The sequence below is a fragment of the Brassica napus genome, chromosome A4, assembly GCF_020379485.1.
Source record: "Brassica napus cultivar Da-Ae chromosome A4, Da-Ae, whole genome shotgun sequence".
In the NCBI taxonomy this organism is placed as follows: domain Eukaryota; kingdom Viridiplantae; phylum Streptophyta; class Magnoliopsida; order Brassicales; family Brassicaceae; genus Brassica; species Brassica napus.
The window spans coordinates 15,580,218-15,595,291 of NC_063437.1; the positions used below are offsets into that span (position 1 = coordinate 15,580,218).

General features: G+C 34.1%; 2 protein-coding genes across 3 annotated transcripts; one reads left to right on the top strand and one right to left on the bottom strand.

The window, feature by feature from the left end:
* The first annotated feature begins 872 nt into the window (after positions 1-872).
* LOC106446911 (probable serine/threonine-protein kinase PBL10) lies at positions 873-3,513 on the top strand. 2 transcript variants are annotated; one of them, XM_013888729.3, is made up of 7 exons: positions 873-996; positions 1,089-1,179; positions 1,491-1,816; positions 1,894-2,029; positions 2,120-2,262; positions 2,360-2,483; positions 2,887-3,513. In XM_013888729.3, exons 2-7 carry the CDS (start codon positions 1,128-1,130, stop codon positions 3,360-3,362), a joined length of 1,257 nt encoding a protein of 418 aa, XP_013744183.1. In that variant the 5' UTR covers positions 873-996; positions 1,089-1,127; the 3' UTR covers positions 3,363-3,513. The 2 variants fall into 2 exon arrangements, with proteins under 2 accessions (XP_013744183.1, XP_013744181.1); XM_013888727.3 differs by lacking the exons at positions 873-996; positions 1,089-1,179 and having other exon boundaries at positions 1,415-1,816.
* A 2,571-nt stretch (positions 3,514-6,084) lies between these two features.
* Positions 6,085-8,507, bottom strand: LOC106446910 (expansin-A6). The gene is made up of 3 exons (XM_013888726.3): positions 8,208-8,507; positions 7,621-7,939; positions 6,085-6,838 (listed from the first exon to the last, which is right to left on the bottom strand). Exons 1-3 carry the CDS (start codon positions 8,359-8,361, stop codon positions 6,529-6,531), a joined length of 783 nt encoding a protein of 260 aa, XP_013744180.1. The 5' UTR covers positions 8,362-8,507; the 3' UTR covers positions 6,085-6,528.
* Positions 8,508-15,074: the final 6,567 nt, after the last annotated feature.

The following is a 15,074-nucleotide window of genomic DNA, read 5'->3' on the forward strand; positions in this document are numbered from 1 at the left end:
GATCAAACGTTATACCAGAGTTAATTAATGTGGTTGGACATGTTTGCAATCGAATTGAATGAAGTAAATGCAAGTTAAAATGTACAGAAGATAAGAAATATTTAATGTCATTTTACAACTTGGCAAAACCAAGCCGACATGAACCGAGCAAAGTGTCAAGTACGTTGAGGACCCAACGGCTGAAAACGATTAGACCGCCGTGTAAGCGACTTGCTTTATCTGGCTTATTATATCTTATTAGTGCTCAAAAACAAGGTAGAAAAATGTCAAAAGAGAAAGACGAATGATGAAATTTGAAAATGATTGATTTTATTTATTTCTGTGAAACGAGAATTACGATGGAATTATTGACTTTTTTATAATTTTCGAGTTTATGGAGATGACCAAACTCGATGGAGATGGAATTATTGACTTTATTACGATGGAATTTTCGAGTTTATAAATAAATACCCAGTTTTTATTTCGTTTGTATATAGACTAAATAATTGAAAAAGTCATTTGAATCTTATTTTACAAAAAAAATATCGTTAAACCTTCACCTTACCAACTATTATTTTTTGTATGTTAAATTTCGTATCATTTTTTATGAATATAAAATTGTTTTAAAAATTCACTATTAATCTTTTTGTTTTGGAACACTGATTAATCTTTTTTTTTAAACCTCACTATCAACAGCCGTGATTTTTTCGGAATAGTGTTAAACATCACCATTGATTTTTCTAAAAAATCACTATTAATGTTTGAAAACTTTTCAATGTAAGAAAACAAAATTGTCGGAGACAAAGGAAAAAAACAAATTTGACGTTGAATTTTTAAAATGTTAAAAGTATTGAAAAATAAAGAGATGGGTTTAAAGGCGGGACCGGTCCGTCATCAATGCCACCTCCCAACGCCTCTCTCTTTCTCTCTTAGCTACTTGCAGCAAAGAGCCGATAGAAACTTGTCTCTCTCTGTCTCTTCCTCTCTATCTGTTTTCTTGGTTGACAAAGAAAATAGGTGACCTAGAGTTAAATTCTCACTATATCCTCAAGATTTGCTCTGTTTCTTCCTCAACTTTTGATTGATAATTACAGCTTTTTGATCTCTAGCCTGTAATACAGAAAGGGTTTTGTCAGATCATTCTAATCATGGGGATTTGCTTGAGTGCTCAGATTAAAGCTGAGAGTCCAAGTAACACAGGTACTTCAATACTCAAGCTTTCATTTACATATATACAATAACCACTACTCATGCAAATATTTAGATGTGTTTTTATAAGTTTATTTTATCAATTTAAGGTTAGGTATTTGGTAATTGAGACATAAAAAGTGACTTAACTTAAAAGTTAAAGCTTAGGTGTTTTTGACAAATCTGTCTTTTCCAACGCTAATAATTTGATTAATTCTTAAGCTCTGTCTTCTTCATAATCTTTGCACTATGTTTTGAAGAGATGGGTTTTGTCAAAAATATGAAATGTATATTTAGAAACTATTTGTTTGGTGTTTGCATAGGTGCGAGTCCGAAGTATATGAGCTCAGAGGCAAATGATACACAGAGCATGGGAAGCAAAGGCTCTTCTGTGTCGATCAGAACAAACCCTCGAACCGAAGGAGAGATCTTGCAATCTCCAAACCTCAAAAGTTTTAGCTTCGCTGAGGTCAAATCAGCAACTAGGAATTTCAGACCAGACAGTGTTCTTGGTGAAGGTGGATTCGGTTGTGTCTTTAAAGGATGGATCGATGAGCAATCTCTCACCGCTTCTAAACCGGGAACCGGTATGGTTATTGCTGTCAAAAGACTTAACCAAGATGGTTGGCAAGGTCATCAAGAATGGCTGGTAAATTCAGAATCAGATCTTTTGAAATTATATTTGAAGATTGTTTGTTTATGTTTTCTACAATGATGTTGTTATAGGCGGAAGTGGATTACTTGGGGAAGTTTTCTCATCCTAATCTTGTGAAACTTATCGGTTATTGTTTAGAGGATGAGCAACGTCTTCTTGTGTATGAGTTCATGCCACGTGGAAGCTTAGAGAATCATTTATTCAGAAGTATTGTCTTCTCTTCTCTTGTATATATTCCTTTAGTAACCTCTAAATGTTTCTTGAGTTTTTGAATCTTGTTCCTTGATGTTTTTGCAGGAGGTTCTTACTTTGAACCATTATCTTGGACTCTCAGATTGAAAGTTGCACTTGGCGCTGCAAAAGGCCTAGCTTTTCTTCACAACGCGGAGACTCAAGTCATATACCGGGACTTCAAAACTTCTAACATACTTATTGATTCGGTACTTCAGCCTTCTTCCTTCATTTTGATATGATGAAAAATGCTGTGTGAAAGTTTGATATACGTATACTTTGGTCATCTCTTTGACATGATCACAGGACTACAACCCCAAGCTTTCTGATTTTGGGTTGGCTAAAGACGGTCCAACAGGTGATAAAAGCCATGTCTCCACAAGAATCATGGGTACTTATGGATACGCAGCTCCTGAGTATCTTATGACAGGTTAGTCTCTCACACATTTTATGTGACTTTTTATCAGTGTTCTAAAAATTGGTCTAGATGGCGCCTAAGCGGCAAATCAGTCATATCCGCGATTTTCTGATTTATGCAACTCAAATGGATAACCGAGTTAAGCAATAATATTAGGCACATATTAGTTTTTATAATTCATCAAAAAAAAATTTCCATTTAACTTTTTTTGTATGTATAGTTTTATATAATTCATCAAAATAATTTTATAGTTAAACCCAAATACTAAAATATCTAATATAAGTGTAAATATATAAAAATAAATCAATAATTCCATATTGTAGTTGCTAGTTTTATATGAAGCGACTAGTTGCTGCCTAGCAATTATTTGAACACTGCTTTTTATGATGACCACTGACTGTTTCACTTTCCTTAGGTCATTTAACAACCAAGAGTGATGTCTATAGCTACGGTGTTGTGCTTTTGGAGATACTCTCTGGACGTAGAGTTGTAGACAAGAACCGTCCACCGGGAGAGCAAAAACTGGTGGATTGGGCAAAACCGTTGCTTGCAAACAAGAGGAAGATCTTTAGAGTTATCGATAACCGTCTACAAGATCAGTACTCAATGGAAGAAGCGTGTAAAGTAGCTACTCTAGCGCTGAGATGCCTGACGACAGAGATAAAGCTGAGACCAAACATGACTGAGGTTGTTGCTCACCTCGAACACATACAAACTTTGCATGAAACAGGAGGAGGAAGAAACATTGATAAGTTGGAGAGGAGAACGCGTAGGAGAAGTGATAGTGTTGTGGTGAGCCAAAAACCAAATGCTGGTTTTGCTAGACAAAGTGCTGTGGGTGGAATAGCAGCTGCGTATCCACGTCCCTCTGCTTCGCCTCTGTTTGTCTGATGATGTTCTGTTTAGTTCAGATGTACAGTTTTGTTTCTGCTTATGTATTGAGAGGATTCAAGTTCATGGCTCGTCAGAGATTTGACAATTGATGTTTGTAGTGCGGAGAGTTGACTAACAAAAAGTAAAAATGATGGTCTCATGTCTTCAACTTGAAGCTTTGTTATTTAATAAGAAGAATTACAGTAAAACAAAACTATCATTACCATGTTCTAACCAGTCCCATGTGCACTGTCCTTGGAGCATAGGCTCCCCTCGTTTCTGTTCAGTTCTCGTCTTCCCGTGATCAGTTCATGTAACACTATCCTGAAGCTCCAAGCATCGTTCTTTGCTTACTATTTACCGGTGTGTACATACTCAGGACCCGTGTAACCAACCGTACCTAAAACCTTTTAGAACAAGACAGTTTAATACTTTCAAGAGATGTTATGATACAGCCTCCACTAGTTAAGAGAGGTCCTTGTCTAGCAGTCTAGGTAATCCATAATCCGAGAGTTTAGCAATGCAGCTCTTATCAAGTAAGATGTTTGAAGACTTTAAAATCAACTACAAAATTCAAAGAACAAAAATCAAATCTCAAAACACAAAACACAAAACACAAACCAACCTGAATCGTTTGAATGTGAATGAGACACAAACATGAAAACCCATTTCTTCAAAAATGAGCAGCGTCTTGAGAATTCTTCAACCTCGTACTGACACTACTCACTAGTCTGCCTACAAGCTTGTGTAAGATATAACCAAATTCGAAATTGGAACATTTACGAGTGTAATGAAGCAGAACATAGAGTCAACCTTTGACCATTAAGCTGTTTCTCCTTCTCCTCTCTTCTCGCCATTTGGTGAAGTGAAACCTTGACAAGTTAGGTTACCTCACGTAAAACACTTCATCTCCGTCTGAGTCTTCTCGAGCCTTTTTCTCTACTTTTGAGGATGTGTGATTGTCTGATGTGACAGATTTACTAACTCGGTGACGTGTCAAGTTGAGAACCGTTTGATTTTTCGAAGATGTAACATTCATTGAGCTAACCTAACTTGCAACCAAGTTTGAAGATAGTTAAGGTATTAGTTTGGTCGAAACGATTTACATGTTAAACATAAATGTTTCGTTTTTATATTGTTAATTAAAAAGACAAAGATATCATTAAAATTTAGCTTCAGCAAACTAATAGAATTGTTGTTTAGTTACTTTATTTTTTATCAAAAGTTGTTTAGTTAGTCAGTTTGCTTGTGTTTCATGTGTTTTCCTTTCCTCTTTTAGGCCTCTGATTCCGGAGATATTAACATTTTCTGCGGCTTCGTATGGTTCCTTTGGTTGTGATCTAGTTGGATGTTTTATCATATATAATTCCAGTGACAAAAAAAAAACTGAAAGAATTGGTGTTTCAAAGGCTATGTGAAGTAGAGGAGATTCTCGTGAGTCGTGAGGACTCGTACACATGTTGATGATACTGGTGCTTTTTTATTGTTGGAATGAAATTTATCAATCAACCAAGAATACTATCTACATGAGAGTGATTCATGCTTGATTGTTGAAAGTTTAGAAAATAGAGTTTGAAAAACGTAGATAAATCCGTTACACATTTTTATTGATCTTACTTTTGCTATATTAGTTTTCCAAGTTCTTAAGATCATAATTTAAAACCTAAATTAAGATATTTCTTAATAACATTTATTTCCAAAAGTTAATGGAAGAAATTATAGATGTAGTCATATAGATATAGATATAGTCTATAGACATAGATAGTAAAGGGAGGGAACGAAAAGAACCCACCACCCATGTGCAAGCCTCTCATCTTCTTCCTCCTCGTTAAGTACCCAATGGATCTTCTTCCTCCTTGATGTGACTCTCTTTATCTCTTTTCGATTCTACCCTTTTCTTTTCCACTTTCTCTATTTTTCTTATATACACATATAAACTAGAACACTGATAAGAGTGTATTGTCTCATTTATCAATTATATATTCCAATGAATAAAGAAACACAAAAGCTATAAAAATAAGCAGTATAAATTTTGTATTGGATGGTATGGGTTTGGCTGAGGGAATAAGGAAACATTAATACATTTCGTAAGTATCCTATTGCTTATGTACAAAATTTCACTATCATCTGTTTTGTTTTAGCCTTTAGGCTTTTAGAGGTAATGCCAGAATTTTTATTTATTTATACTATCCACCCAACCTTTTTCGTAGATAACTCAAATATTTTTGACCAATCAATTAATTATTTAGTTTTATTTTCAGGTATAATAATAACCAATAATAACAATAAAGTAAACGTTACAAATTGAAAAAATGGGTCACCAGTCAATAATGCGAAATATTTTTGGTGAACTTGCCAGATGAATGTAGCAAGACTTTTCTTTTTATGCATAAATATAAAGAGAGAACTGTAAATATGTTTTTTTTGGCAACTGTAAATATGTTATATGTTTCTTTTGCGTGTAATTTATAAAATAACTTCATATCATATAGTAATAGTGTATAATCGACTAAATAACATCTTATTTTAAGAACTCATAAAATTTATCCAGAAAACACACATAAAACAATTGGTATTTTTAAAAAGGCATGCATGATAATAATCTGATTTTATTCAAAAAAATAATTTAGTGAATATTCTCAAACTTAGTTTCTTTTCTTTTCCCCAAAAAAACTCGTTTAGTGCCAAACTTTGGTGTGTAGCAAACCGAGTTAGTCTTACTTTTCAGAAATTAAAGATATTAAACCATAACATACCCAAATCTTCATATATATATTACAATATGATGGTCTACGACTACAAGAAGCATTACAAACTGATATTACTGCTTCTTTACTACGACAGGCTTGACAGCAGAACTCTTAGCATCTGCTTCAGCTCCTTCTACTTTCAACAAACTTCTAATCTAACCCCAAAAGAAAACTCATTAAACATTGAAGACCCCACACGCTAAAAACCACCAGCCATTCATTTCACACACCCCAACGAACACGGTAGAACAAGAAAACAACCCATCAGAGGTAGAATATTAGAATTTCAAGTGGTCTTGGAAACATGAAAAATAATATATTTATATATATAATTTCTCAAATTACTAGCTGCCTTCGGCTTAGTAATCAGAATAAGTAGGATTAGTAATATTAATAAAACTGATATTTTTGATAGTGAGTTCCCGAAATTGCCCTTAGACTCTGAAGTTCTTTCCCATGAAAGTCTGACCAAACTGCCAATGGGCCGGAGCAATGTTCCATGACGTGGATGATCTACGGTCACTGGCTGTGACTCTAAACGAAAGTGCCTGACCAACCAGAACAGAGTTAGATTGCCAGTTTTGTCCCCAGTTTCGGCTCATGCTCATCCACGACGTTCTTGTTCCTTTCACGCTCAGCCGTACGATGTTTCCGGCGCCGGCGACGTTTGTGACCAGAACCAAGTTAAAGTAACGGAAACCGTTGATCGTGAATCTCATTCCTCCTCTCTTTCGGCATGGCACTCTGTAGTAATTTAAAAGAAAACAAAAGGGTAGTGTCGTCATTTAAGGTTTATGTAATAAAAAGTTAGAAAACGCGTGTTGACCAAAAACACAACATTCATTATTATTGCCCCATTACTTTTATTATTTACGACAGTAGTACTGATAGTAGTTCAAAAAGGAGATTGTGGGAAGGACAGATTCGTCCTTTTGTATAAAATAAGATCTTTAAGATTTGGTAAATTTCTGCGTACGAACCCCAACATAAATGCTGCACCAACTCGCGCCAAGAATCAAAGCAAAAACACTTTTCAGTTGTAACCGAATACTTCTATAATGTTAAGTTTAGACCCAAAAACTTTTATTGAAGTCCACATTAACCCAGTCTAAATGCAAGACTTTTCATCTCAACTCCTTATAATTAAAAAAATGTAAAGTTTAATACTATTTAAAGTTTTAGTTTAAGGAACAATAGCCCTAGTTTTTCATACGCAAGTCTTCTCAACCTAAGCATTAAAACCCTCTACTTCTAAAATGTTATGTTTCATACCCCAAACTTTTGATTGTGCTTACATCAACCCAAGCCATCAGAATCTGTAGACGTGGACTTCTTAATTAGACCCATATATTTCTTAAATGTTGAGTTAGTGCAGCAAAACCTTTAATCGACCGACACTAACCCTAATCGTTCAGAATCGAGACCTAAGACTTCTCAACTGTACCCCGAAACTTGTACAATATTACATTTCAGACCCCTACAATATAAATTGAGCTATATTGAACACTTGAAATTGCTTTTCTTACCGGCGGAAAGAGACGGGGACGATTCCGGCGCGATACTCGGCGATCTTGAGGAACATAGGCATAGCGAGATCGAAGTGAGGCCTAGGAGGGTTGCACCATCCGCCATTGTCACTAGGCTGAGCGAAGTTAGGAGGGCAGAAGTTGGTCGCAGTGACGAAGATGGAAGGGCTGCCTGAGTGGCACCACTTAGGGTCACTCGCGCATTTGAGCTCGAAACAAGCACCGCAGCTGAAACCGTTGTTGAACAGAGCCGTGCTTAGAGCCGCCGTGTTCACACCGTAGCCTTGGCTGTACAAGTTCCCGTACCCACAAGCACCTCCTGGTTCAAACAAAACAGAGCAGGTTTAGATTGTCTTAAAGTTGAAAGTTGAAACCTTGGAGGGTACATTTAAAATATTCAGATATTTTAACATTTTATAGAAACGTTAATTTAACAATGTGGTAAGTTTTTTTTTGCAACTAACAATGTGGTAAGTTTCGTTAGTATAGATGAACAAAATTTAACAATGTGATGTGAATATGAGAAATAAAAATAATTTTCTTTTGTGATTTTGGTGGAAGAAAAGAGATTGATAGATTACACATACCCATGGTGCCAGAAGCATCAGAACCACCATAGAAAGTAGCATGAGCAGTTTCCCAACCACCTCCACTGTAAACTCCTGGGATTCTTGCTTCAGAAATTGTTGTGAAATCAGCAAGAATTGTAAGAACGCATAAAACCAAACTCAACATTGCCATTTTTGGAGGGAGAGACGGAGGCAAGAGGAGGAAGAAGAAGAAACTATTGGAGTGTTCTCATGTGTAGGGAAGGGCAATGGAGGTGTTTATATAAATTACATTATGCATAAATAATGTTTTTATTTTACTTGACTCGTAATATTCTCTATCTTTATCGTTACAAGAGTTAATTACATTCTTTGCTATTTTCCTCCTCATTCAAACTTCTTTATTCAGTTTTTTTTTTTTTTGAAACTTTTGTACCTTCATGACTTGGATCATTGACAACCTAAGAAAAAATTAAAGTTTTTGTATGTAAGTGTAGAATATGGATCATACTACAAAATGAGTATGTCTCATGTACAAAAAGTCATGAGTCCTTTGCCCAAAAAAAAAAGAGTCATGAGTTCAATACAAATCCTTTATTATTAATTATGTTTGAGTACTTCCCTAAATGTCTATTGCCAATGCCACGCGCGGGGTAGATAGCGTGAATCATATCACCCAATCGTACTAACTGTGGATGGATAAAGCCGATGTTGCTCCACTCAGATTTGATAAAGCTATCTGTACGCTCATTTCGAGCGCGTTAAGACGACCACTCTCTTGTTGCTATCAGTATTTCCCCCTCTAAAAGTGACAAGTTTATTTCACTCGCTATGGACCTATCATAAGGCCATCTCCAACCTATAACACTATTTTTTTTAGTGTAATTTTAGCACTAAACTTTTTTGTATCTCCAACCATAACACCAAATATTACACTAAAAAGGAATATTCTTTATTATTATATTATTAATCAAGATTCTTTTAGTTTTTGATAGTTTGGATAAATATTAATTATTTTATGACTAAAATATTTAAATTAATATTGAAGCTGTAACAAAAAAATTTATATTTCAAATGTTTAAATTAATATTTAATGTATTTTTTATATAAACTAATATTTCATATCAATTAAAATTAAATATAACAAATAACTATGACATTTTAAAAATATTTAATCCATTTGTTAAATAATCATAAAAATAAAATGTAACTAAACATAATTAAATAATGCATAGATTGAACAGTTTAATATAAAAAAAAAAAAACTTTTGCCGTTGCTACAGTGTTACACCAAATATAGTGTGACACTGTTGCAAAAAACAGAATCACACTATAATACAGTTGCATATGCCGTTCCATTGGAGAGATAAAACATCACATCACACGCTATTTTGACGTTTTACCGTGCCATTGGACTTGGCCTAAGTTCATAACTATTGATATTATATAGGTTAGGATCCGTAACCGCGAAATCAAGAAAAAAAACAGTTAAGCTGCATAAAAACTAATTAAACTACAGAAAAATTTGTAATTCGCGGAATGATGAAATACATGTTAAATAGATCAAATATTGTATTCACTTTGTTATAAGGAAAAAACAAAATGTGAAAATAACTAAAATTTATTAAAAATACTTTAGTTCTTATTATAAATATTTAGCTTATCGTTCAATATATTTAATAATAGATTGACATTTTATACTACTACAAAACAATTTATAGTATAACTTTATTTACAACATAACTCTTTATCACGATAAAAATTATTGCTATTTATTTCAAATTTTAAAATGTTATTAGCATAAAATTTAATAATATGAAAGTGTTAATTGTGTAAGATTTTCCACAATAATCTACTAAAACTCACTTTTCCAGCTAATGAAATTTTTTTTCTATTTTTGTCAACAAAAAACGCAAATCTGCGTTTTTGCGTTTTTTTCATTCCATAACTTTTTTTTATTGGTAAAATACTTGCATAAATGCGTTTGAAACGTTATTCTGCCATTCCGCAAGGTTACCAATCAAAATCATAATGTACTGAATCTTGTCTCTTTTTTATATAACTGGTAGGATTAATTTATTAAATTGTATACAATTGTAATTGCTAGGTTAGTTTAAAAAAACATTAACAGCAGGAGCTTATAATTATACCATTTTTTGGCGGGGCTATAACTAGGTTACATTTTTTTTGGCCAACTAGGTTAAAGTTTTAAATATATTATCAGTTATTAAAGTGAATAAATTTATATAAGTAGAAATTTGGACATGGAACACATTAACAGACAGAAAAACAATACAAGTTGAATATGCATCTGAAATAGCATGAATGCTTTTCTAAACACTAAAGAGTAAAGTTAAAAACTTTTTTTTTTGTTTTAACTTTAATAATTTGAAACATTTTCTAGCTCTAACGATGATGATGATGATGAAAATATTACGTAATTATGATGATATGTTTTATAATGGTCACAGGTTTGTGTATGAATACATATTTTTCTACACGATACACTCATAAATAACCACCAATATACTTTCAATACTTTTCTTTTAAATCATACATTATCATAAGGAAATTGTTATAGTTGCTTAGATCATAAATTAAAACCAAAGACAAAATTATTGTTCTAGTATCAAAAATAATACCTTTCTTAAGCATAATTTCCCCTTAGTTGCAAGACATATGATTATTAGTCCGTAGGTAACGGACATAATCAAATAAAAGGTATTTGTTACTTGGAAGCTAAAGAAAACACAATTATCAAACTTCATGAACGAAGTGTTACCCATAGTTTTTTAAAAAAGAATTTTGTTAATAATCCATTATAAATAACAAAAGTGAATGTTCATTTTTATTATGATAATTTAAGAAATTTTAAGCTTTCTATCCATAAGACTTTCAAGTTGGATAAATCTTTGGTAATATACGTAAAAAAGAAATAATCTATTGCACAAAAGAGTAGGTGAATTTGATTCTTTCTGGAAGAAAAAAAAAGTTTCAATGCATTCTTATATACGTCTTAACTATGTTTTAATTTTTAATCTCTTGTTGATTTCCATACTATTTTTTTTTTCCGTCAAGTTTTTTTTCATTAAAATAGGAAAAGGCCCAACCCCAAAACATTACAAGACAAACAGCCCACAGCCGAAATACCAAAACCAACCAAAACCTAGACAAACGGTCCAAAGGCCCACAAACCCAAACCCCGACACTGCCTAAATCCAGGAGCCCGTGTCGGCTTAACCTAATCCCGTCTCATCCCGGCGGTTCCGTCGAACGGCTCTAATCCGTCGAGCTTGTCACGGAGAGCGTCATCGGACTAACCGAGAGCTCATCCCAATCATACACGCCACCTACTGGGCATTTTAAGCCCGAGACTCAAGACCTCTGCTTTCCTTCTCTTGTCGTCGTCACCGTCGATAGAGAGCTTCATCTTCTACCGAGAGCTCATCCATTCAGACCCGAACGACCACCCTGACGACAAAAGCCACACCGCAAATTCCACCCAATCCAGACTAGTAAAAAAACAAAAAAAAAAACCCCAAAGGAGAACGGGGACCTAAACCGACAGCGTAGAGCTATGTGAGCCTCTACTCTCCGGAGCCAAAACCGGCGAAAACAGAGCAGAGAAAGCCTTCCCTTTCCGGGAACTAGAACCGGCGGCGGCGAAGCTGAAGGAGCCTCCACCTCCCGGAGAAAAGCCGGCGTCGACGGATCTGTGATAGCCTCCATCTCCCGGAATCACCACTGACACATGCAAACCTATCTTCTCACGCCGTGAGCCTCCACGCGAGCGCGTCTTCCCTCCACGCGAGGAACCACCGTTGGAGGATGGTTCCAATCCAGAGCTCAGACAAAGCGTTCGGTGAGACGCGACGAAGAAAAAGCCAAAAGAAACCTCTTTGAATAAGGGAGAAAGGTTCCGGCGACGGCACAGACGCTCACGCGCCGGCCGTACACCGGAGAAAAATCTCAGATCTCTTTTTTCTCTCCTTTCTCTCTCTACAACGTTAGTATTTTTACTTTGTGTTGCTTTCCATACTATCTTTAAATATTTTTCAGCTAATACAATTTTAAGTTGTCACATGGTATACCTACAAGACTACAACTAGACATGTGTGGAGTTTGGTATAAGCAGGACTCCTACATACATATAGAAAATATAATTGAAATAATTGATATAAATAGATGACTAACGAGAGAAGATAGCCTAAAAATATGCAAACAATGTCAGTAAAGAACGAATCCATTTTTGACCAATTGAGCCTCAAGCAGTCGAGTGAGCAAGCAGCGTTTTTGGTGTTCTGAAAATACATGATTGAAGGCTGGGATTGGAGGATGAGTTATGACTAGCATGGGGACCACCACATGGAATCCTGTCAAGTGTAATTGTCCGACGTAGAACTCTGGGTCCCATTTGATTACCGTAATCACCGGAGCATGTAAACCGGCGAATCTGTTAAACTGAAAAATAATTATAAGCTCACACCTGAACTTAAACATAATATATAATGTTCAATAGTTTAATGTTTCTTGATCTACTCGAGCCCCACGCGCCAAACAATATATATGTCCCGTGATCGTGGTCGCGGCACTTCTACTATTATAATTAGGGGTGTTCAATCCGGATATTGGTTCGGTTTCGGTTCGGTTTTTTTCGGTTTTCGGTATTTCGGTTAGTAAAATATAACTACCATTCTAAATCCATATTTACTTCGGTTCGGTTCGGTTTATATACCATCGGTTTTCGGTTTATTCGGTTTTATACCAAAAAACATAATTATTTTGTTTGAGATCATATTATATGAATTTTAGAGTCATATTGTCAACACCGTCATTTTATTAAAAATATATTACATGTTCAAATAAATGAACAAAAAAGTAAAAATGCTTTTACCATCAAATAAAATAATCAAATCTATAACTAAAATCAAAACTTTAAATTTTGAAAATAAAAATATGAAACAAAACAAAAACATGAAAGAAAAGTTTTTCCACTCTTCCATATTTAGTGTTCATTAAAGTCATGCGTTTTCAATTGAAAATTTTCCATTAATTATTATCCATCAAATTTATAGTCTTCATATTAATTTAGTGAAGACTAAAATAAAGCAAAAAGATTAAAAAAAAACTTAGAAAATAAGATGTCTGAATTGTGATGTATTGTTATTTAGTTATAGTTCAAGTGTTTTACAAATTAAGGTTTTTTATTACTATAAAATTATGGTAATAGTTATTAACACAAATTTAACTTATGTAACAAATAGATTTTCATGTATCGTTATAAAATAGATACATATTTATATGTTTCTACTTTTAATCGGTTTTGTTCGGTTTATTCGGTTTAATCGGTTATATACCAAACCATATCCAAATCCTACGGTTTTTATAAAGTTATATCCATTCGGTTTATATGGTATATACCAAAACCAAACCATATTGTCTATTTCGGTTTGGTTCGGTTCGGTTCGGTACGGTTTTACCATATTGAACAGCCCTAATTATAATTATTGTTTTGAATTTGTAAGGTTCTTTTTGTGGTTGCTGAACATGCCGTGGAGCCTCACTGTAAATCCAGTAACAGTAAGAACACTATAGTAAGGAAAATCACATGACTCTTATCATTAAAATGAAGTGTTCTAAAAAGCAGGCCAAATGGTTCTATCAAGACGGCGTTATGCGTTCATAGAATTAAAACTATATATCTTCTAATGATCTAAATTATACACTTTTAATACTATACGAATTCGAGCACAACAATGGGAAAAGCAACTATAAGAACATTGCTCTTATTTTCTCGACCGTAAAATAATTGGAGGTTTGGATCCGAACTTCGTGGTCATTAAGTTTATAAAAGGAAAAAGAAAATATTGCAGTGAGAACCCATATGGTTAAATAGGAACGTGTATTAGAGACGGTAAGTAGTGAACTTTTGAAGGTCCATCAGCCCATGCCACGCTTCAAGACATCAAACCTCCCCCATGTGATCATCTCCACAACCCTTAAAATCTCACCTCTTATGAATTCATCAAAGCAATAACGTGGAACAGTACTGACATGTAACCGCGTGTCTAACATAGAAGATTTCTTAGGTGAGGTTTACGAATCCAATGCAGTAGTCCCCACAGTATGAAGCTGAATGCCATATGATTATTTCCAATCATATCTGCCGTTAACATTGCTTCATCAATCAAATTTTATATTATTATCAGAGATCATCTCGTTATTGTTCTACATGTTTTCTATTTGTAAGCTTGTTTCAAATGTTTACTGGCTTAACAGTTCACACCAGACAAAAATGCTGACATGGAAAAATAGGAAGATAGAAGTAATAAACAAGTTAAGAGAAGCTGATTAGAGTAGTGGTTACTAAAACTTCATATATGTGACTACAAAATAAATTGTCAGCAAAGTAGACAAGACATCAATGATTTTGTTTGTTTGACTATGTTATACGTACCACGAGTATGAGAAGAGTGATGTGTGTGAAATAAATAGAGAATTCACTAATTATAACTAATTGCGTTAGTTATATTTAATTTTATATCATATCTAATTACTTCCGTATATAATTATGCGATCACATGTTTGTTATTTCAACTTTACAAATTGAACCCACAACTTCGACTGGATTTGTTTCTTTAATGTCCTAAAGGAAAAAAACATCATGTGAAATGTTATCCAAACTACACTTTTCACATGGTGCTTCTTCATTCCACCTCTAATTAACTAATACTATGATAAGAAAAGAGATATTCAATTTTTTTTTATAGTTTTGTTACAAGGCATTAAGTATGTTCGAGACGTTAACTGATCCATGCATTTTCAACGTGTTCACACACATTGAACTGGAATCCAGCTAGGGGACACTTATCAAGGACATATATAACAAATAAGAGAAGTTACAAA

Excerpts from the sequence above, each read along its gene's own strand:
- LOC106446910 (XM_013888726.3), bottom strand. The coding sequence starts at position 8,361 with ATGGCAATGTTGAGTTTGGTTTTATGCGTTCTTACAATTCTTGCTGAT. Across the intron at positions 7,940-8,207 it reads TGATGCTTCTGGCACCATGG|GAGGTGCTTGTGGGTACGGG; the intron begins GTATGTGTAATC and ends TGTTTGAACCAG. Across the intron at positions 6,839-7,620 it reads GTCCCCGTCTCTTTCCGCCG|AGTGCCATGCCGAAAGAGAG; the intron begins GTAAGAAAAGCA and ends AAATTACTACAG.
- LOC106446911 (XM_013888727.3), top strand. The coding sequence starts at position 1,430 with ATGGGTTTTGTCAAAAATATGAAATGTATATTTAGAAACTATTTGTTT. Across the intron at positions 1,817-1,893 it reads AAGGTCATCAAGAATGGCTG|GCGGAAGTGGATTACTTGGG; the intron begins GTAAATTCAGAA and ends ATGTTGTTATAG. Across the intron at positions 2,030-2,119 it reads AGAGAATCATTTATTCAGAA|GAGGTTCTTACTTTGAACCA; the intron begins GTATTGTCTTCT and ends ATGTTTTTGCAG.